Source organism: Hemiscyllium ocellatum, chromosome 14, assembly GCF_020745735.1.
Source record: "Hemiscyllium ocellatum isolate sHemOce1 chromosome 14, sHemOce1.pat.X.cur, whole genome shotgun sequence".
Lineage (NCBI taxonomy): Eukaryota > Metazoa > Chordata > Chondrichthyes > Orectolobiformes > Hemiscylliidae > Hemiscyllium > Hemiscyllium ocellatum.
Window position 1 is genome coordinate 15,276,488 of NC_083414.1, and position 13,019 is coordinate 15,289,506.

General features: G+C 39.1%; 1 protein-coding gene across 4 annotated transcripts in view; it reads left to right on the top strand.

Moving 5' to 3' along the window:
- Window positions 1-298: 298 nt before the first annotated feature.
- LOC132822260 (RNA-binding protein 5-like) overlaps window positions 299-13,019 on the top strand; it is a 39,915-nt gene continuing 27,194 nt past the window's right edge. For 3 of the 4 annotated variants that reach the window (XM_060835399.1, XM_060835402.1, XM_060835401.1), the window contains exons 1-5: window positions 299-400; window positions 6,470-6,543; window positions 7,599-7,785; window positions 10,477-10,629; window positions 12,618-12,690. In XM_060835399.1, coding sequence (XP_060691382.1) covers window positions 6,527-6,543; window positions 7,599-7,785; window positions 10,477-10,629; window positions 12,618-12,690 — 430 coding nt within the window. In that variant the 5' untranslated portion in view covers window positions 299-400; window positions 6,470-6,526. Of the gene's footprint in view, window positions 401-423; window positions 532-6,469; window positions 6,544-7,598; window positions 7,786-10,476; window positions 10,630-12,617; window positions 12,691-13,019 lie in introns of those variants that run through there. The other variant, XM_060835400.1, reaches the window with a different exon arrangement.

A 13,019-nucleotide genomic window follows, 5' to 3' on the forward strand; every position in this document is an offset into this window, starting at 1 on the left:
GACAATGCTGAAAAGCACCATATAATGTGAAAAAATATAAGGCGGAGAATATTGTAGCACGATGATATTGTCGAGGCCAGAAAGTTTGTGTTGAAGTCTCATCTGCAGCCAGAGATTTGTGAACGTGACCCAATCATTATAATCAAGGCACGCCCATATTACTTCTGCGCCATTTTATTGTATGGTGCTTTTGTTGGGGTGGAGGGAGAAAACTGGAGGACTACGACTCCCAGAATGCAAAGTGTGTTTAACCAATCCTGAGGGTGGGCTGTGTCGCGGTGTGTTCCGGGAAAGACGGACGCCATCTTATCTGCGTGTCTCTCCCACTTCTGTTTGTGTATGTAATGGCGGTTGGCTGTCTTGATGGGAGTTGAGCCTTAGACCGAGCTAGTCAATCTGGGTATGAGATTCTTGCTACCGAGCGCTTTACGTGGTAGTGAAGGGGACAGGCGACGTCTGTCGGGTTTTCAGAGAAGCAGTGGTGACGAGTTGGGTGGCCGACGGTCATAAAGTTTCAGCAGCTTCATCTGGGTAAGGGAGGCCTATTGCAGTACAGGGAGAGTGGTGGGCTGCTCTTGCAAGTTGTTTTCCATTCAGTGTCATTGTCTTTCACGACGGAAGTAATCAGTCAGTTTATAGAAAGAGTGCCCGCATTCATTTATGCAGCATTAGAGTTTACAGTGACTCGTGTGGTGTTTATGTTTAACACCGTTTTAGGTGTTCGATTGTTGTTTTATTTCCTTTTTTCATTTGCATTAATAATAACTTTCATTTTGGAATCAACTGGCGTGTTCCAAAAAAAACACTTGTGATTCCTAGAGGTATTACCTCATTTATTTTTGTACTTCTGACTTGGCTGCAGTCTCCAAAGACTACATGGACTGCCATTTTTGTGCCAAATTACAAACAGCGGGAAGAACTGGGGCTGGTGTTCAAAATCTAGATTTTTGTGGCACAATTTGAAACGAAAGGGACTTCAGGTTTCGCTACTTGTTGGCTCCTCATCCAGCTCTTGTTTCCGAATCTCTCCATGGTGTCTCCGCTCCCTACGTTTATAATCTCCAGGCCAAAAGCAACCTGGGATATTCATTACAGTAGACTCTAGATCTTGACTCTTGGGCAAGTGTAGCAAACAATTTATTTTGCTATTGAAGGAAGGCTTGCCAGAAAATGTAATTTTGTGCTTTTTTTTTTGAAGAGTCTCAGGATTTTTTTTGTATTCCCCCAAGTATAATTGTTTAATATAACTTGAGTGGCTACATCTCTGCATGGCATGGTTCTGAAGAAGGGTCACTGGACCTGAAACATTAACTCTGATTTCTGTCCACAGATACTGAGAGACCTGTGGTTTACCAGCAATTTTTATTTTTTATTTTAAAAAGTTTTGAAATTACCATTTCTAGATCATTAACCTAGAAAAAAGTCATCAAATAATATTAATCCACCCTAAGCATATTACTGCTTTTAGAGTGGGATTAACCTGAGACACTCATGACTCATGTTCATATCATTAAACAAAGCTGATACAAACTGAAGGAGGTTTTCATTTTTCATAGTAGCTGTTAGGTATTTAGAATTTCTGAATATTGAATTTTTTTATGGCAGCAGAATTTGTCATAGTTCCATCACTGGGGTACTGTGGGATAAGGTTCTGGTCGTTCTGCCTTTTCTCTTTTTAATCTTTGTCACCATCTTGGGTGACCATACACAGTCTTGATGTGTCACCTTATTCTGAGTTTCTTCTAATACATGTTTTGTGAAGGTTTATCTCCCCCTGTTGAATGTGTGCGATGGATGAGCCCTACTGCTCAGAAAGCTGAGTAGTATTGATATTTAGGCTTATATCCTTGGGAGGGGAGGAGGGCAGTAAAGGATTAGGTGTGTGTTTGTAAGGGGCACTTCCTAAATATTTACATTTAATGCTTGTTCATACATGGGGAATATTAAATAAGATGTGATTCTGAAGTTACTGAGTCGAAGATTGTGGAGCTGGCAAAGCGCAGCCAGTCAGGCACCATCTGAGGTATAGGAGAATCGATGTTTCAAGCATAAGCTCTTCTTCAGGAATCCTGATGAGCTTATGCTCAAAACGTAGATCCTCCTGCACCTCGGATGCTGACTGACCAGCTGTACATTTCCACCTCCAGTATTTTTGGCTCTGATCTCCAGCATGTGCAGTCTTCACTTTCTCTTGAGGTTACTGAGCCTCTTCACAAAAATGCATACTGTAAAGAAGGAGAGTTCACAGTTATTTTTTCAAGTAAAAGTCTGGCTATTTTTACTTGTTTGCCTCAATATTCAAAGAGATTACTGAAGTACATTGGATCGGTCTCTAGATCATCTTGAATTGAATTTGTATTTATTGTCACGTGTACCAAGGCACAGTGAAAAGTTTTGTCTTGTGAGCAATACAGGAAGATAAGAGTTAAGTAGCATAGGTAAGTAAATAATGGGTAAACAGCAGCAAAAATAAAAACACAAGTAGAGGCAAATGTTAAGAGTTTGAGAGTTCATTCAGTATCCTAACAATAGGATAGAAACTGTTTTGAAACCGGCTGGTGCATGTGTTCAGACTTCTGTACCTTCTCCCCATTGGAAGATGTTGTAGAAAAACATTGCCAGGGTGGGATAGATCTTTGAGAATGTTGGCGGCCTTTCCTTGACAGCAGGCCTGGTTGATGGATTCTTTGATGGGAGGTTGGCCTTTGTGATTGTCTGGACCGAGCTCACCATTGTCTGTAACTGTTGATGCTCTTGAATGGTACAGTTGCCGTACCAGGTAGTGATACATCCAGACAATGCTCTTGTTGGTGTACCTATAAAAGTTGGCAAGGGTATTTGCCATCATGCCAAATTTCCTCAGCTGCCTGAAGAAGTTGTTGGGCCTTTGTAACCAGTGTGTCCACGTGAGTCCAAGAAAAGCTTGTTGTGGATGACCACTCCCAGGAGCTTGACACTCTCCACTTGTTCCACCTCTGTGCTGTTAACGTGTAGGGTGGCATGAGTAACATCCTGCCAGAAGTCAATAATGAGTTCCTTGGTTTTGCCGGCATTGAGAGCTAGGTTGTTCTCACTGCACCATTATTCCAGGTCTTCCACTTCCTGTCTGTAGTCTGTTGCATCACCATCTGAGATTCGGCTGACTAAGGTGGCATCATCAGTGAACATGTAAATGGTGTTAGTCTGGTATTTGGTGACAGTGATGGGTATACAGTGAGTACAGTAGGGAGCTGAGTACACACTCCTGAGGGGCTCCAGTGTTGAGATTGAAATATTGTCCCTAATCTTCACTGATTGTGGCCTGTGAGTCAGGAAACTGAGATTAGATTCCCTACAGTATGGAAACAGGCCCTTTGGCCCATAAGTACACACAGACCCTTTTGAAGAGTAACCCACCCAGAGCCATTCCCTACCTTATATTTACCCCTATCTAATGCACCTAACACCATGGACAATTTAGCATGGCCAATTCACCTGACCTTTGGATTGTGGGAGGAAACCAGAGCACCTGGAGGAAACCCACATAGACATGAGAAGAAGGTGCAAACTCCACACAGATAGTCACCTGAGGCTGGAATTGAACCTGGGTCCATGGCACAGTGAGGCAGCAGTGCTAACCCCCGAGCACCATGCCGCCCACAATTGAGGATCCAGTTGCAGAGAGTGGGACTTAGTCTGAGATCACTAAGTTTAGTAATCAGTCTCGAGAGGATAATAGTGTTGAAGGCTGAACTGTCGTCAATGAGTAGGATTCTTATGTAGCTGTTCTTGGTGTCAGGATGTTCTAGGGAGAAGTGAAGGGCATGTGATATGACATCTGATGTGGATCTGTTGATGCGATGGGCAAATTGGAGTAAGTCAAGAGTAGTGGGGAGGCTGGAGTTGATTAATGCCATGACCAGCTTTTCAAAAGCACTTCTTTGCCACCGAAGTTAGGGCCACAGGGCAGTAGTCATTGAGACATGCTGCATGAGCTGCCTTCGTCGCAGGAATGACGTTTGCCCTCTTGAAGCTGGCAGGGACAGTGACCTGCTGCAGGGAGAGATTAAAGATGTCTGAGAAGACCTCTGCCGATTGCACTGCGCATGCTCAGTGCACGGCCTGGTACCCCATTGCTTTCCTTGGATTCACACAAAGGAAAACTGATCTGACCTCTGATGCAGTGACTATTGGGATAGGTGCGTCAGGAATAGGTATTGCCTCTGTCGAAATTCTGCTCAAAGTGAACATAGAAGGCGTTGAGATGATCTGGAGGGATGTGTACTCATCTGCTATCTTGCACTATCTCTTTGTAATTGTCATTCAGTCCTTGCCATAGTCACCAGGTGTCTGGTTTGGATCGGTATTGATCCTTGGCTGTCTTAATGGCTCTGCGGAGGTCATATTTGGATTCCTTATATTTTAGTGCATCTCCTGATGTGAAGTCCTCACATCTGACTTTTAGCAGGTTCTGTGCGTCCTGATTCATCCTGGATTTCCTGTTTGGGGAATATCCGGATTGACTTCCTTTTAACTTGTTAAAATTGTTATGACATGGCTCAGAAATAATACCTAACCTTCTTTGTTTCTGGTTCGCTACCACACAGTTGGCTTATTTATTCACTGAGACCAGAGATGTACCTAAATTTTTCATTTCATAATTTCAATTACAAATAAAAAAATTGTTTGAAACCTGGTACAGTGCCTTAATGGAGCTTGTAATCGTTCACCTCTTTTAGTCCGAAGATGTAAAGTGAGATGTTTATAAGCGATTTGGAAAGTGTTGAAATGTCTCATGAAAGATAAGTTATCCAATGTAATTGTCCAAGGAATTCTGTAGTTTTGTGCAGATAAAATTCAATATGTATTTGAACCACCTAAAGGAGAAAAAAAAAGGCAGCCAGGACCAAATACTGTTCTTGTTTAAGAAGCTGTTATGTAGCTAACAGTTAAGCCTGTAACTCATTCCTTCACACTTCATCTTGTTTGCAAATATTTGGCAATAGAATAGACCACATGGCTACCAATTTTTTACTTCAAGTCCTAATTTCTACTTTGTAGCCATAAATACCAGGTAAGAAGTTGCATTTGATGTCTCAATCTTAATGTCAGTAATGATGGATGGATATCTGCAATTATGTAAGTGGACACTTTGAGCATAAAAATTTGTTTGAGCAGGATTTTTGTTTTTGTTTTGCTTGAAGGTGAAGATAGTTTCTAGTTTAACTTCTGACTTGGGTAATCCAATTCTTGTAGTTAGACCTTCCAAATAGGCCAGATCTTGCACCAGTCAAACAGTTAGGGTGTCAAGCCCCATTGTAGAGACATGTGTACATTATTTAGCATATAAGACATTGTTGTGGTAGAAAAGGATTGTGAGCTTCAGTGTTTTGGATGAAATGGTAATTTGAGGATCTAGAAGCCTTTTTGACTGAACTGCAAAGAATACATGTTGCTATTCAGAGCACAGGAGTTCTTCAGGGCACTGTTCAACGCTTATTACTCAACTGATTTTTTTTTTGAAACAGTTGCTCACCTCATTGTCCGCCTTATTCCTGTTTCTGTGACCTTGCCAAATGTCAATTAACAGCTGCAAATTTATTATGTCAACCAAATCATGAAAAGAACTTTATAAGTGCTGACACTTATCTATGTATATGATTCTACTTAAACTTTAGCTACTTTTACCATAAATGAGGGTACGTTGTTTAATATGGCTGACGTTCAGTTGATATTTGGCCAGTCTGATTTGATGAGGTTTCCTCAAATTGCTTGGACATTTATTTTAGATGTTCTCTAATTCCTATAAATGTCCTTTGCTTTTAGACTGATTCAGCACAGACAAAATGTATAAAGCTTCTTTATCAATCTTTTCTGTGTTGCTTTTAGGCCATTCTCTCTTCACCTGTCTCAAGTTCTATCCAAACATCTTACCTGAATTTATTTCTGTTTGTAATTTGGAGAATAAACCCTGAACTCTAGAATGATGCAATGAAAATCAGAATTTTGTTCAGGCAATGTCTAAATGTAGACTGCAAACATGAGTTTAGTTGCCATTATCTAACTAAAACTTCAGGCAGATTATTTGTTATTTCCATTCCTGTGTGCATTGATTTCATTTGGTTTCCTTCTGTTGCTTGAGTTTTCTCAACATGGAGGGATTACTCATAAAATTGGTCCAGTTAGGGCAACCCTGATCCATCCCTTCTGGAGGAACCTTTACTCGCGCTCTGCGCACAGATAATTGAAGGATAAACAAAGAAGAACACTTAAATCCTAAATGCTGAAGAAATACTGTACTGGGATGGTTTTGGATGTTCCAGTCTTCCTAAAACTAGGCCACTTCAAGTAGCTGAGTAGGAAACCGTTAAAGTGAATTAAAACAGTGGCTTCTCCATTGGAGTAATAAGAGCTTGTGACTGTGTTGTAAAGTGGAAATGTTTTTATGTTCAACGAGTTGAACCTTGTTGATTTGCGTCTTATTTACCAGGTCATATAAACAGGTCACCGCAGGGAAGTTGTCCTTAAAATCAATTCCTTTTGAAGGATGGGTTCTAATAAGAGGTGAGTACCTTGCATCCACTTCCTTGTAAGTTTTTGCAGACAATGTATTATTGTGCTTATATAGCGAAAGTTGCTTATGACATTTAAGGTTAAAGAATATTAATGTAAAATTGGTGGGAATGAGCCCTTGAAATCCCTAATTTTTAGTGTCCATTTTACATGTATTCCAGTTCCCAATGCATTCTGCAATATTTGAATTTGATTAAACATAAATGTGTTTTAGTTGAGTTAGTCTTTAGGTTTTGAAGTTTCTGTCATTGATCTTGATTTTTTTTTGTTGTGGGTGAAGTGTAAATAACCATGAATATTGTTTAATCAGGCTTTTAGTAAAAAATGAGGTCTGCAGAGGCTTTTATACAACTAGTAGTCATATTGTGAGGTCATGATGATGGTAACTAGCAGCTTTTTTTATTACAAATAAAATATTTGCACTATTCAAAATCTTTTCTCATCTTTCTCCATTTTAAACTTTATCAATCCACGTTTACATTGGCAATTTCCCATGCAAGTATATTAACACACACCAGGTATTTTGTTTTTTATCTTTTTAATTTCTTGGCATATATTGAGAAATCCCTAAACTGTAAGCAATCCTGCTTCCTAAATTTTAGGTTTTTTTTGCAAGTGCATAAGTGCTACAGTAACATTTGGAAAAAAAGTTCTAAATAAAAACAGAACAGTACAGGGTCGTCATCTATCAAAAGCATCAAAAGTTTGAGGACAGGCATTATCTATCATCTAGTTAATTAGTGGCCTTAGGTCAGTATTATGAAACCTTAGTCCTGATGAGTCGTCATAAAATAAGAAAGGATTCAATGGATGAGAAGGGCCATTGGTAGTAAACACAGACATTCCAGAGTATCTACTTGTGTTTATTCGCTGGAGAATGTTACCTGACACCTAAGACTATTTCATTTATGCCAAATAAAGTTATGATACTACAGATATTGGCAATTGGAAATAAAATAAATTACAGGAAAAAAACTGTTTAGTAGCATTTGTGGAAGGATATATATGTAGGCATTTGTTTTTGTCACAACACCCTCTCTTTTCAGAGTAAGTAGAACTGAACGGAATGGCAGGTATGGATCTGATCAGATCAAGGACCGAGTGGAATTTCGAGAGCGGAGGGATCGGAGCTCAAGAGGCACGGATCGGGATTATGATTACAGAAGTTCCAGTGATGATCGCCGTAATCGTCGACATCAAGATCATCGAAACTCTGAGAGTTCTGAAGTTGGTGTAAGTGAATATTTACTGGAATTTAATACTTAGTGCCCAGCCTATTATTATTATTGGTGAAATTGTCTGCAACATCTGTAGGAAGAATCAGTTAACATTAAAACGGGCCACGGTTTGTCCCACTAACTCATATGTTCCTTGTTCGTTCTTATGTCACTTGCTGCAGCTCCACCTTGTTTCCTGCAAACTTGTACATGAAGTCTTACCTAGGACATTACAATAAGTGATGAAAAGCTAATGCACCAGACATTATTGGGAACACTATCTGATGCACTCTGTTAGTTCTCTTTCTTTCTTCCTGCCCTGTTCTCTCACTTTCAGTTAAGTACCAATATCCATCAAAAAATTGCTTCTAGTGTGTGAACTTTTGCTATTAATTATTCAGTTATATGTGGAGCTTCTCGCAGAGGGAGTTTGTCCAGAAATTCATAAAGCTGCTCTCTTGTCTCTAGTACTATTAACCCTTGAAGCATTTAATTTGATTAAACCACACATCCTTATTTTATCTTTATCTGCCACTTTTCCAAGTGTTAGTTATTCTTCAAAAGATGGCGTGATAGCGTGCAAGTTGTGTAGTCTTATTAACCTGGTAAAATTGATTTTTCTTGGTGAATTGTATGTTCCGTTTTTTTAAATAATTTCCAATAGATGTGGAAATTCTAGCAGCATTTTACTCACTCTTCCCATCGTCCTTGGAATTAAGTAGCTTGTTTGGGCTATTTCCAGGGGTTAGTTAAAATCATCTACTTTGCTGTGGGTATGGACTCTCGTGCAGGACAGACCAGATAAGGGAGGCAGATTTCCTTCTCCAAAGAACATTAATGAACTAGCTGGGCTTTTAAGATAGATTAATTTTGATTGATTAATGTTGTTTATCATAGTCACAGAGATGAGCTTTAATTTCCAGAATTATTTATTTAATTCAAATTCCACTAGCTACATTGGCCTGGGTTTCTAATTACAGATCTTGCACTGTCACCATTGCCTCATAGTAGACAGGAAAATGAGGTAATGTGCATTGTGGCAATGATTGTGCATGACACATCTTGACTACATTACCAATGTGCCCATGATACGGTCATCCTATAATAATTGATAAGTGGCAGCTGTCATAACCACCTAGATGCGTAGTATTTTCCCAAGTGGTGTGATGTTGTGCCATGGCTTCCTGATTAAATCTGGAATTTTATTTAGAATCTAATTGTGGCTCTTGATCTTGAGTTATCAAGGTAGGTAGTTTTTGTATACAATTACACCGACAATCTAGACTTTCTCCTGTTGACTTTGTCATGTGCCACTCATTCAGCAACATATTGTGAAATATTAGCACAATTAAGATAGAGAAAAATGGGGACAACGTCTCTAACATATTGAGCTTAAATTGCTGATTTTTGCAATATTTGTTCACTGCTTGTTTATCATATTGCACATTGGGTTATGCTTAAGAAGCAAGCACATCTTATTACATGATTGTATCATGCAGATTTGTAAGGAACATATATCTACCTCCACAGTAGAAGAATGTAACTCTACACTGCATGTTCTGATTTACTGAAAATGTTAGCGATGTTCTGTAAGTTTAAAGCCTGAATAATTCAAAAGTGGATTGGGATAGGATCTGACTGGAGACAGGATTGATTGAACGACAAAGCTGAAGGTGCAAAAACAGGGGGAGTACAGCTCTTGATCTCCTGCATGCAAATGTGTTAAAAAGGTCCATTTCGGAATAAAACAAATAAAGTATGTCACATAATATGTTGACTGTTGTGCTGCACACTGCCTAACTTGGTTTCTTCATGCAGTCCATCTATCGTGGTATCTGCTTGAGTATCCAAAGTTGAATGTGTTCTGCTTGATGCAAGTCTTTGCTTTTGTACCCTGTCAGCAATCAGTTGAGTACTTCTCTACATTTAGAAAAGGGGAATGCAGAAAGCCAATTTTTGTCTCCTTCATAATTTTGGTTTCCAGCAAGGTTGACAAGTAGCTTTACCATCAAAACAGTGGTAAAAGTTAAAACTCACTAAATATGTTTGCATGTTAGCCAGTTTCTTGATGACCCACCTCATTATGAAATAGACCATTCAGTTAGTGAATTAGAACATTTCCTCATGAACAAAGTTTGAATATATAGATAACTTGCATCTGTGCCTTTATAAAAATAATTGTGTGCTAATCTTCAGCGCCTTTTGAAAGAATGAGAAACTTGCCCTCTGCAAAGTGTCCTTTCAGTCAGCCTCTGGGAAGTAAGCTGCAAATGTGTTGCTGGTCAAAGCACAGCAGGCCAGGCAGCATCTCAGGAATAGAGAATTCCGAGTAATAAGGGTTGGTAATCTGATAATGTCCCCATATGAAATTTCTTTTATGAAGAAGGTATGTAGTTTGTGCTCAGCAATGGCCAGGTAAGGCTGATAAAATAAATCTATAGTGTGTATTTGATTTCCCAGTATGCTTTGTCAGTTCTAAATGGAAACAGAAAAACTTGGGAATAATCAGCAGTTGGGCAGCATCTAGAATGGGAAACAGCAAATGTTTCAGATCAATCTTTTTTCTCAATTTTTATATTTCCAGCATTCTCAATAGTTTGCTTTTGTATGTTTTGTTAGTCTCTTGTCTGTTGAAATGATTGTCACTGTTGAACTGAGATTTTCGTTAGCTCTGTTATGCTCAAGTTCTTCCAAATTTTCATTTTAGAGATATCAAGAAAGAAGAAGCAGCGATCGATCAGATGGTGGTTACCATTCAGATGGTGACTATAGGGATCCAGATCGAAATGACCTGAATAACGAAAAAGAAAGCAAGACTATTATGCTCAGAGGACTGCCCTCATCTACGACAGAGGATGATGTATGTTATTTTCTCCAGTGTTATACTTGAGTAATGATGCTCCTTCAAAAGAAAAGGCAATAGGAAAAACAAATGAGGTTGTCAACTGAATTAAAGAGTTTTAAAAAGAAAGCAAGGGAAATGATGTGGTAGCTTTCAGAGTCATAGATATATACAGCACAGAAATAGACCCTTCGGTCCAACTTGTCTGTGGTGACCAGATATCCTAACCTAACCTAGTCCAATTTGACAGCATTTGACCCATATCCCTTCAAGCCCTTCCTATCCTATTTGAAGGCCCCCAATGAATTTCAAATAGGATGTAGGAACAAAAATAGGCCATTTGACCCATTCACATTTTTCATTGTCAATGCGAACATGGTTGATCTGATCGATTCTCAACTCCATTTTGTTTTGCCTCCCCATAATCCCCAATTCTTGAAACCTGTCAAGATTCCTTTTGAATGCTGTAATTGCACTAGCCTTCACCACTTCCTCTAGCAACTCATTCCATACACGCACTTCCCTCTGAGTGAAGAAGTTGCCTCTTCGGTCCCTTTTACATCTTTTTCCCCCCTCACCCAAACTCATGCCCTCTAGTTCTGGACTCCTCCAACCCAGGAAAAAAACCTTGTCTATTTATCGTTTCCTTGCCCCTCATGATTTTATAAACCCCTTTAAGGTCAGCCTTCCAACGCTCCAGGGAAAACAGCTCCAGCTTATTCAGTCTCTCCCTATAGCTCAAATGCTGCAACCCAGGCAACATGCTTGTAAATCTTTTCTGAACCCTTTCAAGTTGCAAGAATTGGGGATTATGGGGGAGGCAAAACAAAATGGAGTTGAGAATTGGTCAGATCAGCCATTTCGCATTGACATTGTAAAATGTGATTGAGTCAAATGGCCTACTTTTGTTCCTGCATCCTATTTGAAATTCATTGGGGGCCTTCTAATAAAAAGGATTCTTGCTCTTCCTGATTATTTGGGGTCTTTTGATACAATGGTAGTGTTCCTGTTTCTGGGCCTGAAGACCTGGGTTCAAGACCAACCTGTCCCAGAGATATCCTAACATATTCAAACAAATTGAGTAAAATTGTTTTCAGATTTAAGATTGGAATTCCTTGGAAATGCAGGAGGTTCTGGATGTAGGTTTGCCCTCTGAGCTGGAAGGCTCATTTCCTTCCAGCTCAGTGAGCAAACCTACATCCAGAACCTCACCCTGAGCTACAAATCTTCTCAACTCGCTAATCCAGTAGGTTTAACTGCTATCTTTTTACAAACAAATATGTGCTAAACAGATATGAGTCAGCCAGCATTTTTCCTGCAATCAATATCACTAAATACACATACTCATCAATGTACAATGGGAAGTACTTCACTGGCACTTAAATATTTTGCGAAATCTACTCAGCACTTTTGAGTATTAGAAAACCCTGTGGTTTTGGATTCAGATTATCATAAATTTGAGATCGCATGTTTTGCACATAGACCAGTGTTATCTCAGCTCGTGGTTTTGGATAAGTTGCAATCAGTTATGACTGTTAGGTGGGAATGGTTTTCTGTCTGCGGGGAAACGTTTTAAAAAATGTCAAAATGAAGCATGAGATTGCATAAGGAAATTTTTGGTGCCACTTAACGTGGTCAGAAATGGAAAAGATATGGTCAGTATATGACTGCTCAAATTGCCATCTTGTTCGTTTGAGGTTTGCTGTAATTTATCAGTACAAAAATGTTCAGTGTTATTTGCTTTAAAGCAAAATTGTAAAATTTTGACTGCTTTAAAATAGAGCACTAGAATTTTTTTTACATTTTCCTACGTAAATTTATCATTGAACTGATAATGTAACCTGCACATTTTAAGAACTACTTTGTATCCACTTTCCCTTGGCGCAGTCATTCTATAACTTATATTGATTAAGTTCACGTGCTTCTGCTGAGCCTTGTTTAACATTGCAGTTCATACATTGACTTCCAGCATTTGCATTGACTCAGAATTTCCATTTACTTTCTAGATTCGAACAGTTTTAGAGCCTTATGATGGAGTTCAGCCGAGAGATGTGCGACTAATGAGGAGCAAAATGTCAGGTGAGATTTCTGTTCCTGATCCAGGCTTTTCCCCTCCCTCCCACAAAGCAAAAAAAAAATTTGGTTACCCAGTGGCTGAGAGTTCAGAATTAGAATACAAGAATTTGCCATGGCTGAGGAACATGAAGCGTAAAATTAATAGTTTTGTTGAAAACAAGTTGTAACTTCCATTTTAATTATGCAGTGACAACGTAGTCAGTGTGCCTTTCTCCTTTTTATAAGTTACAAAGGCTTACAGTCCAAGATTAAAAAGAGATTCCAACATTAAAGGGAGTTGGAAGTTGCCTTTTCCAAAGTATTATTTCCTATTTTTTTTTCTTGCAGTTTTA